This window comes from Oryx dammah, unplaced genomic scaffold, assembly GCF_014754425.2.
Source record: "Oryx dammah isolate SB20612 unplaced genomic scaffold, SCBI_Odam_1.1 HiC_scaffold_7, whole genome shotgun sequence".
In the NCBI taxonomy this organism is placed as follows: Eukaryota; Metazoa; Chordata; class Mammalia; order Artiodactyla; family Bovidae; genus Oryx; species Oryx dammah.
This window is the reverse complement of record NW_024070191.1, coordinates 30,049,911-30,066,778: the sequence shown is the minus strand read 5'-3', so window position 1 is coordinate 30,066,778 and position 16,868 is coordinate 30,049,911. Positions and strand designations below refer to the sequence as shown.

The following is a 16,868-nucleotide window of genomic DNA, read 5'->3' as shown; positions in this document are numbered from 1 at the left end:
ATAGTTATTTCTACACTACTAGAAATAGCAAAGCAAATATTGATTCCGTAGTTGAAGGGATCCTGGTTCCTTTTACTCAAAACATTGCTTTGAATGCTGCCACTTCCTCCGGGAAAGGCGCTATATCTCCAGGTCTATACATAAACGGGCACATCCCACCCAGTGTTCAAGCAGATTACAAACTGGAGAAATAGCTGAAAAAGAGGCAAAAACTGAGAGGTGTGACTGGATTCTAGGTGGGCTGTGTACTAATTTGTATCTATGTAATTTGAGAATAATGACCACTGACACACATTTGTGACATGGGGGAAAGACTTCTGTATGCTCTCCAATGTCATTTCAAAGGAAGGCAAATGCTGGCAAGCACCACAAAAAGAAGTACAAACTTCTCATATTATTGAGGGTTTATATTTTGTATTTGCTACTGATGAATAATGGACTCAGGTCTGGGGGAGTGATTGGAATCCTCGTGATCCTACTAACCCCACAGCTACCCATTATTCTATACCATGGGTGACAAACTATTTCTTTAAAGGCCCAGAGAGGAAATATTTTTAACTGTAGGGACCACATCTGGTCTCTACAACAGGTACTCAACTTTGCCATGGCAGTGGGAAAGTAGCTATTGTCAATATGTAAGTGAAAGGGGGTGACTGTGCTCCTAAAACTATTTATAGAGACACTGAAATTTGAATGTCATGGTTTTCACATGTCACACCATATCACTCTTACATATTCTCCTGAAACCATTTTAGCTCTGGGGCTAGAAAAGCAGGTGTTGGGCCAGATTTGGCCTGTAGGTCATGGTGCCGATGACGTCCCATGTTTTGTCTTTTAACTCAAACTAGACTTCCAGATGTAGTAGCCATTTGAGAGAAGATGAAACTGAATATTCATCTGGTGCTGAAAATAAGCCCTAGACGGTTGAAGTTGCTGGGGTCCCTGAGCTACATGCCCTGTTCCAACCACTCTGAGATCTTTATCCTTTGTAACTGCTGGGGGAGCTTTGACGTTTGACATGAGAAGATGATCTGGGCATGAAATGTAAAACCAAAACTTCAGGAGAGGCATAAGAAAATGTGTTTTGGAGGTTGGGATTAGTCCTTGTCCCAACAAACCATTCAGAATATTCATGCTGCTGCGGTGCAAAGGTGTTATAAGCACACCTGCCTGGAGGAAGGACAGCGAAGCTGCAGGCGGAGTCTTGTCAGGCACTGGGTTCTTAGAAGTCTTGCACATGCTCCAATGTGCAGCCTAGGCACCCAGGGCTACAGGAAGCTAAATGATCAAAGAGGCAGAAATAGAACTCTCCCTTGGCACGGATCTCTGAACATACTGTAGCAAGTTAAATGTGCTCCCCAAAGCATGTTTCAGATTGACGCTCTCAATTTATACAAGTACACTCGGCAATACACACAAATCTCAAATTCCACTTAATTTTAGTAGATACATGTAGCAGCATATCAGCCTTATTAAACATGATTCAGTCAGCTTTGGGATAAACAGACATCCTATTAAACTATACTTACCTGTCTACCCCAGAGTAATTAACAGACAAAAGACCCTAGAGTGCTACTGCTATAGGCCAGGAGGCCCTAACCTCTGAGATTTGATGTCCAATGATCTGAGACGGAACTGATGCAATAATAATAGAAACAAAGTGCACAATAAATGTAATGCACTTGAATTTCGCTGAAACCATCCCCTGCCTCCTGTCCCCAATCCGTGGAAAAATGATCTTCCATGAAACTGGTCTCTGGTGCCAAAAGGACTGGGGACATACAGACTATTTCTCAAAGATAGCTGGATTATCTTACTGCTTAAGTGTTTGTTGCTCAGTTGTGTCCAACTTTTTGCGACCCCATGGATTATAGTCCACCAGGCTCCTCTGTTCATGGGATTTCCCAGGCAAGAATACTGGAGTGGGCTGCTATTTCCTTCTCCAGGGGATAATCCCGACCCAGGGATGGAACTCAGTTCTCCTGCATTGTAGGCAAATTCTTTACCATCTGAGCCACTAGGGAAACCCCATTTTACTACTTACATGTGTGCAAATGTATTATGATATTTTTGAAAATGGGTATACCATATATCCATTTTGTTATCTTCCTACTTCCCTTTTGAAATTATTTTGATCCCAATCTGTGTGACCCATTTCTCTTCATAATAATGCTGGTACATTTGAACACCGGCAGGTAAATGCAAACACTATTCAGGAAACGCTGCTAATACTAGAAAATAGAATTCATAGCAATAGTTGATTTCCTGAGTGTCTTTATTTTTCTTTTTTTGGAAATGAAAAAGGAACATTTGGCAAAAACAGACATCTTGAAATTCAGGTGGATGACTCCAACAAAACAATTTTTTCCTTTCTCTTTGAAAAATGTTTAAAGAAGTCAGTGTTTATTATGCTCGTCTTAGATGCTTCAAATTGTTACTTTCTTATGCAGTGAATCTTTTGTCATAGGCTTTTCAAATTCTGATTGACTAAGATAATTCTGAAAAATGGCAGCCATGAAATTAAAAGACGCTTACTCCTTGGAAGGAAAGTTATGACCAACCTAGATAGTATATTCAAAAGCAGAGACATTACTTTGCCGACTAAGGTCCGCCTAGTCAAGGCTATGGTTTTTCCTGTGGTCATGTATGGATGTGAGAGTTGGACTGTGAAGAAGGCTGAGCACCGAAGAATTGATGCTTTTGAACTGTGGTGTTGGAGAAGACTCTTGAGAGTCCCTTGGACTGTAAGGAGAGCCAACCAGTCCATTCTGAAGGAGATCAACTCTGGGATTTCTTTGGAAGGAATGATGCTAAAGCTGAAGCTCCAGTACTTTGGCCATGTCACGAGAAGAGTTGACTCACTGGAAAAGACTCTGATGCTGGGAGGGATTGGGGGCTGGAGGAGAAGGGGACGACTGAGGATGAGATGGCTGGATGGCATCACGGACTCGATGGACGTGAGTCTGAGTGAACTCCGGGAGATGGTGATGGACAGGGAGGCCTGGTGTGCTGCGATTCATGGGGTCGCAAAGAGTTGGACACGACTGAGCGACTGAACTGAACTGAAAGACGCTGCATGTTGTGTGAAAGTGAAAGTTATTCAGTCATGTCTGACTCTTTGCAACCCCATGGACTATGTTATCCATGGAATTCTCCAGGCCAGAATACTGGAGTGGGCACCCTTTGCCTTCTCCAGGGGGTCTTTCCAACCCAGGGATCGAAACTAGGTCCCCCACATTGCAGGTAGATTCCTTACCAGCTGAGCCACAAGGGAAACCCAAGAATACTGGAGTGGGTAGCCTATCCCTTCTGAGTGGATCTTCCTGATTCGGGAATCCAGGGTCTCCTGCATTGCAGGTGGATTCTTTACCAAATGAGCTATCAGGGAAGCCCTGCATACTGTATAGATAAGATTATCTACTCTAAATCTTAGGAATTTACTTTAGAATCACCCTTTGTCTTCAATTCATTTGTTCTAAATCCTGTAGACTCAATGACCTTACCTTTTCCTTTGGAACTCTCACTGAAAGAAGCCAGATAAACCATAAAAAGTACACGCTAAGACACCTAGATAGATTTATCCATGTACATTCATTAAGTAGTAATAGTTTATTTAATTTTGTTTTGTTGCCCCTACAAGCTTTCTATTCACCTGAGCTCCTGAGGAGATGTTTTATTACTATGGTTAATTTCATCTTCCTGAGTCTTCCTTACCCTATTGTCCCTCATCCCCAATTAAAATTCCATTCTTTATGTGGAAGCCAGGGCAGAATTGAGAACATAAATCGTTAGCAATTTCACTAGTTAGACACAGGCCAACTTATAATGGTGTATATGGGTCAACCACCAAGTTTTAATATACAATCTCAGTTTTCAAAATACAGCCTCAAACTAATGACCATGTTAGTTGGAAATTAGGTTAGATTTGAGAATTTATGGAAATAATTACTGTGCTTTCTGTTCCCATTTTTGGGTACAGAGAGGAGAGAATTGAGGACCTAATGATAAAATTCTGCCATTTACTGTTGCAACCCAGGGCTCATTTTATGAAAAGGCAAAGTGTCTAGGTGTGAAGCGAAAGATACCAGCCTTTCTTTAGTACTTGAAAGAAGTATTCAAATACAAACATCTTAGGGAATAGTAACATCTAAATCCTCAGTCAGTTAACAGAAAGATCAGATAACAGTAATGGAGGAGGTGCAGGTCTGAGGCTCTGTGTGAGCCCTGGGGACATACAGGCAGAAAGAGCTACCCAGGGCATGTGTGCTTAAAGCTGGAGTCTGCCTGTCTTAGCATCTTAGTTCTATCTTGACTATGTGTGACCTATAAGGGACTGCCTTTCATTCTGAATTCCAGATAACAACGCCTCTATTTTAGTGACTCAGAGCCTTGCTACCAGGGGGTTGATATGCCTATTTGAAAGCTGCAAGCTCTTCTTTGTAACTAATTGTGAGAATGAATGAATCTAGCAGGGGACCACATCTGAGCTGCAGCTTCACATCTTTTAGCACGGAAGATGTCTCATCACAGGCACATGCAATACTTTGGTGCAGAATTTAGGGGGTCACTCAACACTTCCAAGTAGCAGGGAACCACTTGCACCTGTAACATTGAGGCAACAAATCTGTTAATATTCTATAAATCATTACCATTTATACCTATGTCAACTTTTTCTAAAAAATATCTTCTTTCTGAATAGTTTGGCAGCATACAAAGTGAAAACTAAGCTGCCTATAATAAATTGGGAGACATCATTACAAGAATGGTGCATAATCCTACTGTATAGTACTAAACAGGGAATTGAAACATAGTCATAATGAAAAAAAATATTAATATCCCTGCTATCCTAATTGTCTCATTTAATGAAAACCTCTTATGTGACCGAAAACAACCTCCATATGGTTCTTTAAATGCAAATAGAAGAGAAAAGCCATTTATACTGAATAACAGTAATTGGACACAGCATAAGCATTTGCTCAATTCATCAAGCTTTCATCCCCAAACTTCATCCTCACTGGCCACTCAAACAGCAGAGCAGCTTTTAGGATAAACCAAGTCTGATGCACTTCCTAAAGAATAGGCAAAAGATGCTCATCATTATATCACCTCTGTGTCTCCACCCCTCCACTGCCCCCCTCTACCCCTGTGCCTTCACACTGAAAGGAAGCTGGTATGGGGAACCCAAGAGGAAAACATAAAGGCAGCTGAAAACATGCTGAGTTTCACTCTGTTGTGCCCTAAGGGTGGTGCATTAATTATTTTGGGCCAATTAATCTGGCAATGAAATTAATATTAATAGTTCTTCCTTTTGCTTATTCCATTATCTGGCTCCTGAAAGGGACTAGCAAGGATTCTTCCTTCTTTAGAAAATGGATTTAAGCCTTGGAGCCTTCAGGACCCCCAGTGAGCTGCCAAAAGGAATAAAGCCAGTTGTAGACTCTGTTTTCAGCTCTCCAGTTTCATTCATTATAAGCCTCTGACAATTTCTTATATTTGGCAGTGAATGGAAGTGAAAACTGCAAAAGCAAATCTCACATTTCTTTGAATGGGGATATAGCATGGAAAAATACGTCTCATTTAAAGTTCTTCAATAACACTGAGATATTTTCAAGAATCCTGAGGATAGAGGAGAAAGACCACTATTTGTTCCAAGATAAAAGACCATGGTACTAATCCTGAAGGGGCAAAGGGAGAAATATTGATACTTTTACATTTGAAAAATACTCAGTGTGTTTAAATAAATCTTTACACATACTGAAAAGAAATAGTTAAGTACTTTATTAAAGGATTATTTAATGAATTAGTAAAATCCTCCCCATAATTTCATTTTCTCCAATTATGAAGACAGTCAAATCCAGGGATTCTGACTTTGTCAGCATTTGTACTACTGCTTGAGATGAACCCATGAAGAGAATGATTTCCCCTATAAAGGGGCTTGGGCATGTCCATCTTTTCTGAAAATTACATTAACTTAAGGGAAGGGCTTCCCTGGTGGCTCAGTGGTACAGAACCCACCTGCCAATGCAGGAGACGTGGGTTCAATCCCTGGGTCGGGAAGATCCCCTAGAGAAGGGAATGGCAACCCACTCCAGTATTATTGCCTAGAAGGTCCCATGAACAGGGGAGCCTGGTGGGCCATAGTCCCTGGCGTTACAAAAGAGTCAGACATGACTTAGTGACTAAAGAAAGAAGGGAAACAGTCCTTCAAAGACCAGTGCAAACTCACCCCTTGCATAAAAGGAATACAATGCCCCTGTCACCACTCCTGCAGCTTAGAGTGGGAGCACAACTTTGGTTCTCTGCTGCTGCTGCTAAGTTGCTTCAGTCGTGTCCGACTCTGTTCGACCCCATAGATGGCAGCCCACCAGGCTCCCCCATCCCTGGGATCCTCCAGGCAAGAACACTGGAGTGGGTTGCCATTTCCTTCTCCAATGCATAAAAGTGAAAGTGAAGTCACTCAGTCGTGTCCAACTCTTTGAGACCCCATGGACTGCAGCCTACCAGGCTCCTCCGTCTATGGGATTTTCCAGGCTGGAAAATTTGGAGTGGGGTGCCATTGCCTCCTCCGTTGGTTCTCTGGGAGGGGCAGAAACAGCTTCTCTCGCATATTGCCTTTAGGAGAAAAACCTGCCACTTACAAACTGTATATATGGTTTGTTCATGGCTAAACTGGCCCCAGGCTGTTTTCAGATTCGTATTAGTGGGCAGTTTCGTGAGTCATTACCTTAACTGGGAGAAGCCTGAACACCCACCACTTGGCTGTGTTGGGTCTCTCTGGCTTCACACTGAGGACTCTTCAAATTCAGACTCGGCAAACTCGGCAAAGGTCTATTGGGCCAGAACCAGAAAATGTGATTTGAGGTTTATCATATTTTGCCTCCAAGGACCTGTGTCATGAATTGTATCTCCCCATGTATTAATTTACCTTAGAGTTATGAGGATTGCTTTTTTTTTTTGAAATGGTAGCCTCACACCGTCTTTATTATTTAAAGGTTAAGGATGTGTTTTCTAACCGCTAGCCTGCAAAACCCAGACAGTTTCATTTGGTGTGATCCTAGCAAATCCCCCAACACAAGAGTGAAAATAAAGTCTCACGGGTTCTTGAGTGACCATACTTGGTAGTCTGCTGTGAAGCAGGCATTCTGTATATATTTTGTAATCACTTTTTCTTTTCTCCTCCTCCTTCCTTTACCCCCAAAAGAAAGCTGGCACTTGGCCTGTTCCACTTTTAGTGAATTCTCAAGTTATTCAGAGATAGATTAATAAGCTGTCTTGTGACATTCCTCTGTCCTTCCCCACTGCCCTCTGGCCATTTCACTGCTCCTGTGCATCCAATTAACAGGGCGGGCAGAGGGAATAAAAGGATATGACCTCAATGTGAGAAGATTCTGCTTCTCATTAGAGGTCCTGTTAAAAGATATGGTGGAAAAACAAGTTATCATAGCACCGCTGATCAGCCATGAGGCTTGAGAAATGTCATTTGCTTGCAGTTTCTACACCATCATCTAAAAACATTAACATCCAAAGTACAATTGAACACACAGCTGACCGATGAGCAATACATTTCTCCAGCAGTACTTCAAAGAAGTATACTATTATGAGAAACTCTTAATAAAGTGTAATTTATCTACTCCATTTCATCTTGGAATCCTTTCTTCCATTCTGGCTGCTTCCCTTCTCCTCACCCTTTTGTATTTCATGCACTTTATTCAGCATCTGTTCCCATAGCAACTTGGTCACGCTGCTGTGTTTTCACAAGGATTTCTGGAATATGGTCATCATGAAGTCTTAAAGAAGAATGACCTAATAGTAGAATTTCAGGTACTGAGCGGAAAGACAGGAATCTTCCATAATAATAGCCAAATTCTCTTTTGAGACCAACTTTCAAAATCATTTGATGCTTATTCATATCAATTCTATTAGGCAAGATTTTAAGGTCAAGTATACTATCCAAGGGCTTCCCTGGTAGCTCAGCTGGTAAAGAACCTGCCTGCAATGCAGGAGACCCTGGTTCAATTCCTGGGTTGGGAAAATCCCCTGGAGAAAGGCATGGCAACCCACTCCAGTATTCTTGCCTGGAAAATCCTCATGGACAGAGGAGCCTGGTGGGTTACAGTCCATGGGGTTGCAAAGAGTCAGACAGGACTGAACAACCAAGCACAGCACAGCATACTATCCAAAGAAAAAGATCGTGTCATTCATTCAGGGCAAATTTCTTGATTTTCCCAGAAGTAGAAAGTACTATGGAGAAGGCAATGGCAACCCACTCCAGCACTCTTGCCTGGAAAATCCCACGGACGGAGGAGCCTGGTAGGCTGCAGTCCATGTGGTCATGAAGAGTTGGACACAACTGAGCGACTTCATTTTCACTTTTCACTTTCATGCACTGGAGAAGGAAATGGCAACCCACTCCAGTGTTCTTGCCTGGAGAATCCCAGGGATGGTGGAGCCTGGTGGGCTGCCGTCTATGGGGTCGCACAGAGTTGAACACAACTGAAGTGACTTAGTAGTAGCAGCAGCAGCAGAAAGTACTATCTAGGTATATCTAACTGTAATTTTTAAAAAGTATCATAAAAATACAAAATGCTATGGAAATTTAAATATGGGTGAGTACTTCTAGCTGAAGCAGTTAGTTTCTGATATTACTTACTTTAGTTCTCAGCAAAGGTCCCTGCCCTCTACTCCTATGTGGCCAATTCTTTATTAGTCCCACCCACCTACCAATCAGCTGTGGCCAAGAGCACTTAAGTGGAGAATTATTGCAGCTGGATTTGTAGAATAAAAGTGCAATCTCAGCTCTGAAAATGTAGTAAGTATGGACTCTGAGTAATAGTTTGCTCACAGAATCTAATTGCAGCTGTTAACTATGACATTCTTTGCTGGGCTGTGTGGCTTGTTTATTGTGATCCATATGCCAGGCAAGTTGCAAGGCCACCTGTGTTGCTTTACAGCACGCCGCCCCCCACCAACCCCCCGACATGTCTCACAGTCTAAGCCTTTAACTTACTAGTTCATGTATCTTCTTTCCTATTCAGATCTAAGTAGGCACTTGTTTGACAAAAAGGCAAATTATCATCAGTGACATTTGCATTTACCAAAAGGAGGAGAATGTTTTCACTGGCAACATGATAACAGCCACTGTTTCTCTCCATTCCGTTTGAAATGCTTCCTTGATGGTTTGAGGGCTGTTGCTGTACTAACTTTTCACTTTGGGAAATTGAAAGGAAGGGGAGAGAGTCAGGTAAAGATGCTGTCACAAGACACAGAGGTAGGTGAATTCCCTAATAGAAGAGTGACTCTGTGATGATCTTTTGTGATACCAGGGTTGATGAAATCTCAAGCTACAGAACAGCTTTCTTACCCAGTGATATTGGCCTGTGGACAACGTCAGATTTCTGTGTTTTAACACAAATTAATGATCACACTAGCAACTGATGATAATAAGGACTCTCTTATTTGTAACCCTAAGAGAGCAAGATCAGTGATTTCAGATTATGCAACAAGAAGTTTTAACAAATTGCATCTGAAAATATCCTTCACCTGTCACATGTTTCTTCCCATGCTGGAGAAGATATATATATGTGTGTGTATGTATACATGTGTATATACATGTGTGCATATATGTATACACACATACACATATATACATACACACACATATAGATAGATATACACACACACAGTTTCATATATATATTCAGGCTTCCCTGGAGGCTCAGATGGTAGTAAAGAATCCACCTGCAATGCAGAAGACCTGGTTTTGATTCCTGGGTAGAGAAGATCCCCTGGAGAAGGAAATGGCAACCCAATCCAGTATTCCTGCCTAAAGAATTCCATGGAGACAGGAGCCTGGTGTGTTATATGGTCTGTGGGGTTGCAAAGAGTTGGACATGACTGAGTGACTAACACTTACTAAAATTGACTGAAAATGGAGATTTTCTTGAAACTATGGTAGAAAATTTCCAGAGTAGGTTGTTTGAATTTTGGATGTTAAGGACATTTAGGCTTTCCTAGAGAAAGGGTTTTCAAGGAGAAGCAGAAGCAAACAAAAACAAACTGGCACACCAAACGTTCTTGTGTTTTGACCCTGACATTGGAGAGGACAGTGTGTCCCTGTGTAGCTATTACTGCTCATTATAGCCCAGACACAAAAGGATGTCCACGTTAGTCTCCCAGTTTGAGATGCATTTTCTCTGCTGTACAAGGTCTGAAATTGATGACTTTGAAGGCAGTCCTTGTAGTCCTCATGTGTTTACTCTTAAGTGGAGAAAAAAATGAACAAGGCAGGGACATGCACACACTCATTTAGCAAATTAATGACAGCATCCATGGGCATATTCATATTTTGTAGCAATTATTTTCTTGTAAATGGTGAATTAAAAATCATAAACTCTTATTGCCAGAATGGATTAGAGAGTGAATGTAGTTTGAATTCTATGAATTGCATCTGTAGAAAAAGTATTATAGGGGTGGTCAATGATGTGGTGGGGGGGGCAGACTTATATGAGCGGTAGAACCAGGATTGCTGTACAGAGCTTTTGAGTCCCTGCCCAAAGTTCATTTCTTTTTCTTTTTTTTCTAAGACCATATTCTATTCTCTGGGTAGGTTTTTCATTTTTGTCCCCACACTGATCAGAAAGTGAAACTGTCATAGTCATGGTGTTCGTGAGTTATACATGACACATCTCATCCTTTATCAAAGTTGCTGGGAAAAATTCAACCTAATTTTTTTCCTCCTGTACACGCATACATTTTTGTATTCTCTCATTTTCAATAGCTGCCTTTTCAAGAATGTGTTTTTCTCGGGCCTGTCTCTGTCAATTCCATTTTCTCTTGATTTTCCTCTCTGACTGCTCTCTAGTTGGCCCCTTCGTTCTTGGATTCTGGATCCCTTTGAAACAGGGAATGGCCCTCTATCCTTTCTTGGCAGACATCTACCTGCCTTTCAGAGAAGAGAGAGGCTGGTAAGATGTCTGTAAAAACAAAGAACAAAAAATGGAAATGACAGAGTAGGCCAAACAGTAAGAAAAATAAGGCTTTGTCTCCAGAGTGGAGTGGGGGAGGGACACAAAGGGAAGGGAAAGCAAATGGCGCTGGCAAAACTTGTGTTCTTTTCATTCTGGGCGTGCGAGGCGGGTAAGGCGACAGGATATGCGATTCATCAGTGCCTTTTCCCCACCATTCCTCAAGCTGAGCCCAACGCTGCCTCCTCATCAGTGCTGCTCTGAATAGACTCACCCCTGCTTTTTCTCCTCAAAGTAAGACAGTCCCTTAATGAATCTCTCTAGTTTACTTTCAACTCAACCACAACTTTAGCCCAGTAACAACTAATGGTTGGTTTAAGCAGCAGACTCACAGGTGGGGCCCACGTAATCTTTTGCCTATCTTAAAGCCCTCTGCCTTCAGACCTGGGAAGTATCATCTCAAACTTCCTTTTGTATATTCAGGCACCCAGTTCTTCAGGCTGAGCATATCCTTTGTTATTGCTTAGTTGCTAAGTCATGCCTGACTCTTTTGCAACCCATGGACGCAGCCTGCTAGGTTCCTCTGTCCATGGGATTTCCCAGACAAGAATACTGGAGTGGATTGCCATTTCCTTCTCCAGGGGATCTTCCTGACCCCAGAGACTGAACTCAGGTCTCCTGCATTGGCAGGCAGATTCTTTACCACTGGGCCTCCAGGAAAGCCTGAGCATATCCTTATTAGGGGTTTAATGCTTAAGGTTACCCTAGTAGGGAGAGGAAGTGTGACAAACTTGCTTCTCGGTTTCTTTTCAAGACTCTGAGCTCCCTCACCAGTACCAAGATGACACAGTCTAAACCCCCATTATGGCAGCCCAGTTAGCTAACTTGTAGATGGGATCAGGACCAAAGTAAGACTTTCCCGTGACATCCCCAAAGGTGGAGTGTGGTGGCGGGAAAAGTCACACACACTTGTCATATTTTTGCTCTTCTCCCACTTCCTTGGCCAAACGTCACATGAAATATGGCCAGAGGAATCCATACAGATATCAGGGCCTGGAAACTACATGGATATACCCAACCCATTCTATTTTTCAAGTTCATTTAGTACGATCCTCTTTTAGCAGTTGCCCCAGTTACCTGTTGATGCTGTTTTTCTGTGCTAACATCTGCCAGTCCTTGCCTTTGGCATTGGGGGTGTCAAACGTAGCACAAATCCGCTGTCTGATGGAGTAGGGGATTTTGAAGGCTTTGGGGCCAGTCTGTGCAGGAAAAGTGCTGTCCTCTTGTGCAAAGAAAGTGATGGTCTCTCTTTCACTCTATAAACAAAACAAAGAAAACAGGATCAGAGCTAAGTAGCAGCACTGCTGATCAGCACTCTTGTTTGTTTGAAAAAAGCTGTGTTAACACATATGCAAAAAATGCTTGCCTGTTGTGATGGAGTCTATAAAATACATGGACAAGCTCTCTCTCTTCTAACATAGTAAATAACGTCTCTAGTAGCTTAGTAAATTGTCAGCCTCTTCCACTCAGGGGAGTCACAACCTTCAGCTTCCTATATCCAAGGATGTCTCAGCTGAGAATATAATTAATTTTTAAAAATATTCTCAATGTAAGAAATCTAGAATCAGTCGGAAGAAGGTAGCCGGTGACAGATTTCAGTTGATTGTAAGGAGACCTTCTGAAAGAGCTGGTCAGAGAATGGGCTGATCAAAGGAGCTGGCTGGAAGCCCCATGTCAGAAAAGCTACAAGGGGGAACTGATTGTATGTTGATCATTTTCAAGTTTGTGTTTCTCCCAATCCTAACATGTGATTCTATAGTAAATATTTTGGTCTTGTTTCAGAATGAAATTGCTTTGGTAAAATAGGAGGCAGCCATGAGTCAGTGATGAGATGTGTATTAGCTGGTGGAGTGGTCCAGGCTGGAGAGCTCCCGCTTGCTGGAATGCCCACTCTTCTGACTTAGAGCTGTCCAGTGAGGATTTGTTATTTCAGTGCATCACGGCAGTTAGTTCATCATATCCAATGTGAAATTACACATCTATCCATCACGTTGGAACAGTTGTTGAAAGTTTCATATGAACTAACAGAATTTTAAGGCCTGAAGAGTATTTTGAATCATTCCCATGATTATGATGGATTATAAGGCAACAGGAATTCTTCAGATATGACTAACATCCCTAATCAGTTGATTATGAATTGACTAAGAGATTTTGCTGAGTGGACCTGACCTAATCAAGTAGCCCTTAAGAGAGAGAAGATACAGCTCTTATCCATAGGTATCTCTCCTGGTGGCTTGGAAGAAAGCAAACAGCCATGCTGTGAACTGCCTATGGTTGGGAGCTGAGGCTGGGGATATGTGGCTAGGACCTGAGCGTGTTCCCCAGGAGCTGTGCGTGAACCCTGTCTAACAGCCAGCAAGAAAATGGGGACTTCAGTCCTACAGCCCAAAGGACCTGAATTTGTCAACAACCCTAATAAACTTGGAAAAAACCCTCTGAGCTCTAGATGAGAATATGTTCCCACCACCACCTTGACCTCGGCCTTGTGAGATCCTGATCAGAGAAACCAGTTAGGCCATGCCTAGACTTCTGCCCTACAAAAAATGTGGGGCAATAAATGGGTGTTTTTTTCTGATAAATGTGTGGTAATTTGTTATGCAACAAAAGAAAACCAATACAAAGGGAAATTAAAACACCAATCTGAGGTTGGGTAAAGGCACTAGTTAGCACTGTTTAAACCCCAAGAAACTCTCCTTTGCATTAGGAACTTGTCAACTTGTGCTGACCTTTATGCCCTTCCTGAACTGCCCCATGACCTTCCCCTGATGCTTTTTCTGAAACTTACACATCTTCCTACTGTGGACATCACAGCCACAGTAGCACTTCTCTGCTAGTGTTCAGGCTCACACAGCTATATGAATTCAGACTTGGTGAGTTTTATATCTTCAAAAATCTGTTAACTGAGGAAACTTGTTCATGCAAAGGTCTTATTGAAGAATGATATATATATATATTTTGTTTGTTTGTTTGTTTTTCTGTAACCATTTAGGACAGTGACCTTTAGGGGGCTGTGTTTTGGAATCCAGTGCCTTAACCCAGCATTCCCACAGAGCATCTCAGAAGATGTTCCAAGAAAGAGCAGTCCCATGGTCAAATACATCTGAGAAATGCGACATACTATATCTTGTTCTTGGAAATTAAAAATACGTGTTACCAGATTCAACAAATTCTACTTGTTTTAGTTTTAATCCCTGGATCATTATAGAACAATGCTCATCCAAACTCTTCCAGTTTTTCAGTTAGCATAAACAGAAAAAGTGTGGTTTTCAGAGTCAAAAAGGTCTTGCTTTGGAGTACAAGTTTCCATTTTCTAGCTCAGTGACCTTGGGTACTATTGGACAATCAGTCTCTAGCATTTTTTAAACAGACTCCACAGAGGTTATAAACTTTGGTAGAAGTCACCAGATAGATGTTACCAGAGCTGAAACTAGAATTCTGATACCCTAACACCTTTACCAGGACTTACTTCACTACACTACCCTGCATCATAATAGCTACCAAGAACCCACAGGGCAGAGTGGTTCGGAAAAATGCTGAGTGATATTAGCATTTACTTCAAGAATTAAAAGTAGGACTTCAGGAACTTATTTACAGAACAGAAAAGAGACTCAGAGAACGAATTTATGGTTGCTAGGGGGAAGAATCGGAGAAGGCAATGGCGACCCACTCCAGTACTCGTCTGGAAAATCCCATGGATGGAGGAGCCTGGTAGGCTGCAGCCCATGGGGTCGCTAAGAGTCAGACACGACTGAGCGACTTCACTTTCACTTTTCACTTTCACGCATTGGAGAAGGCAATGGCAACCCACTCCAGTGTTCTTGCCTGGAGAATCCCAGGGACAGGGGAGCCTGGTGGGCTGCCGTCTATGGGGTCATAGTTGTGTCTGACTAAAGCGACTTAGCAGCAGCAGCAGGGGGAAGAATGGGGGGAAGAGATACGGAGTTTGGGATGGACATGTACACCCTGCTATATTTAAAATGGATAACCAACAAGGACCTACTGTAGAGCACAGGGAACTCTGCTCAATGTGATGTGGCAGCCTGGATGGGAGGGGAGTTTAGGGGAGAATGGATACATGGCTATGTATGGCTGAGTCCCTTTGCTGTTCATCTGAAATTATCACAACATTGTTAATTGCCTATACTCCAATATAAAATAGGATGTTTAAGTTAAAAAAGGATTTAAAAAATAAAGATTAAAAAAAAGAGTAAGAGGACTTCATTTGAGTTGACCTTGAAGGATGGGTAGCTGTTGAATGAACGGAAATTGACTGGATAAGTGCTTATTTCTGGCAGAGTAGCCAGTTCCTTTCCGATATTTAAGATGTTTATAAAATAAACAACCTCAGACTTCTTACTGCATAAAATAGGTTGCAAGATATACCATTTTTTATCATGGTATGTAAAATTTCTTTTAGCTTTTAATAATGCAAATCAAGTGGGAATAGTTTCTTTAAATATTTCCTGACTTAAGGCAGGAAAATGTCCTTAAAATGAATAGTAAAAACCACAGGGAGAATAAAAGGAATTCTATATGAGATAATACAGTAGTTGTAATTGTAAAAATGGTACTAAAGAGTGATAACATGTGAAAAGGTGGGTTGCCAATGGAATGGGGTATCCATGCCAAAACATGACAAGAGACAGATGCCCTCATGGCATCTGTGATTGGATCAATTCAACCAAGCTCTGTCTTTCCTGTTGGCAGAAGAAAGACCTCCTCAATACATAAAATCTTCAGGAAAAAATGGACAGAGTGGTATGATTTGAGGGTGAATAAAATATTACATGAGACTTCTAAAAATAAGTATTTTTTCCTGCTTAGTACACTTTAATAAACGGGCCCCCTGTCCCTCAAAGTTTTGAAATGTAAATATTTCCCAAGTGTACGGATGACACTTTATATAACATTTATGATGCATTCTAAAAGACATCTGGGCCAACTAAGAAGAATCCAGTGGCTGCATCTTCTGATAGCTTAAATTAAATATGCAGAGGAACAGTAGATTTTCATGCTCTGCACATAAGAGATTAGCTGCTGCTACCTGGTTAATGCAGGAGCTGTAAATCAGGGAGGAATTCCAAATATTCTGTCGACTTTGTAACAGACAAATCATCCCCCACCACTTTTGGAAGAAAGATAAGAGCATTGCTTGAAGGGAAAATTTTAACATGCAAGATTCCCATTTTAAGTTGTTCCTACCAAAAGATAGATTCTTTAATATTGTTATATTAATAAGGAATGAGGAAATAAATGACTTGGGGATTCTTCCCTTCTGTTCAATATTAGCAAAATTATTTCGCTTCAGTCCACGGGGCTTCCCTGGCGGCTCAGATGGTAAAGAATCCACCCGCAATGTGGAAAACCTGGGTTCGATCCCTGGGTCAGGAAGATCCCCTGGAGGGGAGGGCATGGCAACCCACTCCAGTATTCTTGCCTGGAGAATCCCCATGGACAGAGGAGCCTGGTGGGCTACAGTCCATGCGGTCGCAAAGAGTCAGACACAACTGAGTGACTAAGCACATACAACAGACACCAGTTTTAAGACTGGCAAGACTGTTGCTTTATAGAGTATCGATTAGTGATCATCATTAGGTAATTTAGTTGGGTTAACTTAAGGAGAACCAACCTGCTTCTAAAAACTGACATAATAATGGCCACTCTAAAGAACAGAAAAGATATATTACCTTAATCACTGAAATACTTTTTAAATTTGAGTAATATGAATGATTATGTTTGGAAAGCCATTTAGATAAGAGGCATGAAGGGACATGATGAATGTGCGGCTGAGCAGAAAGAACCAAATGCCTTCAAATGAAGACACTCACTGCATAATTAATTTAA

General features: G+C 41.7%; 1 protein-coding gene across 1 annotated transcript in view; it reads right to left on the bottom strand.

The window, feature by feature from the left end:
* UNC5D (unc-5 netrin receptor D) overlaps positions 1-16,868 on the bottom strand; it is a 633,424-nt gene that overhangs the window by 8,006 nt on the left and 608,550 nt on the right. The window contains exon 16 of the mRNA XM_040242921.1: positions 12,102-12,280. Coding sequence (XP_040098855.1) covers positions 12,102-12,280 — 179 coding nt within the window. The remainder of the gene's footprint in view (positions 1-12,101; positions 12,281-16,868) is intronic.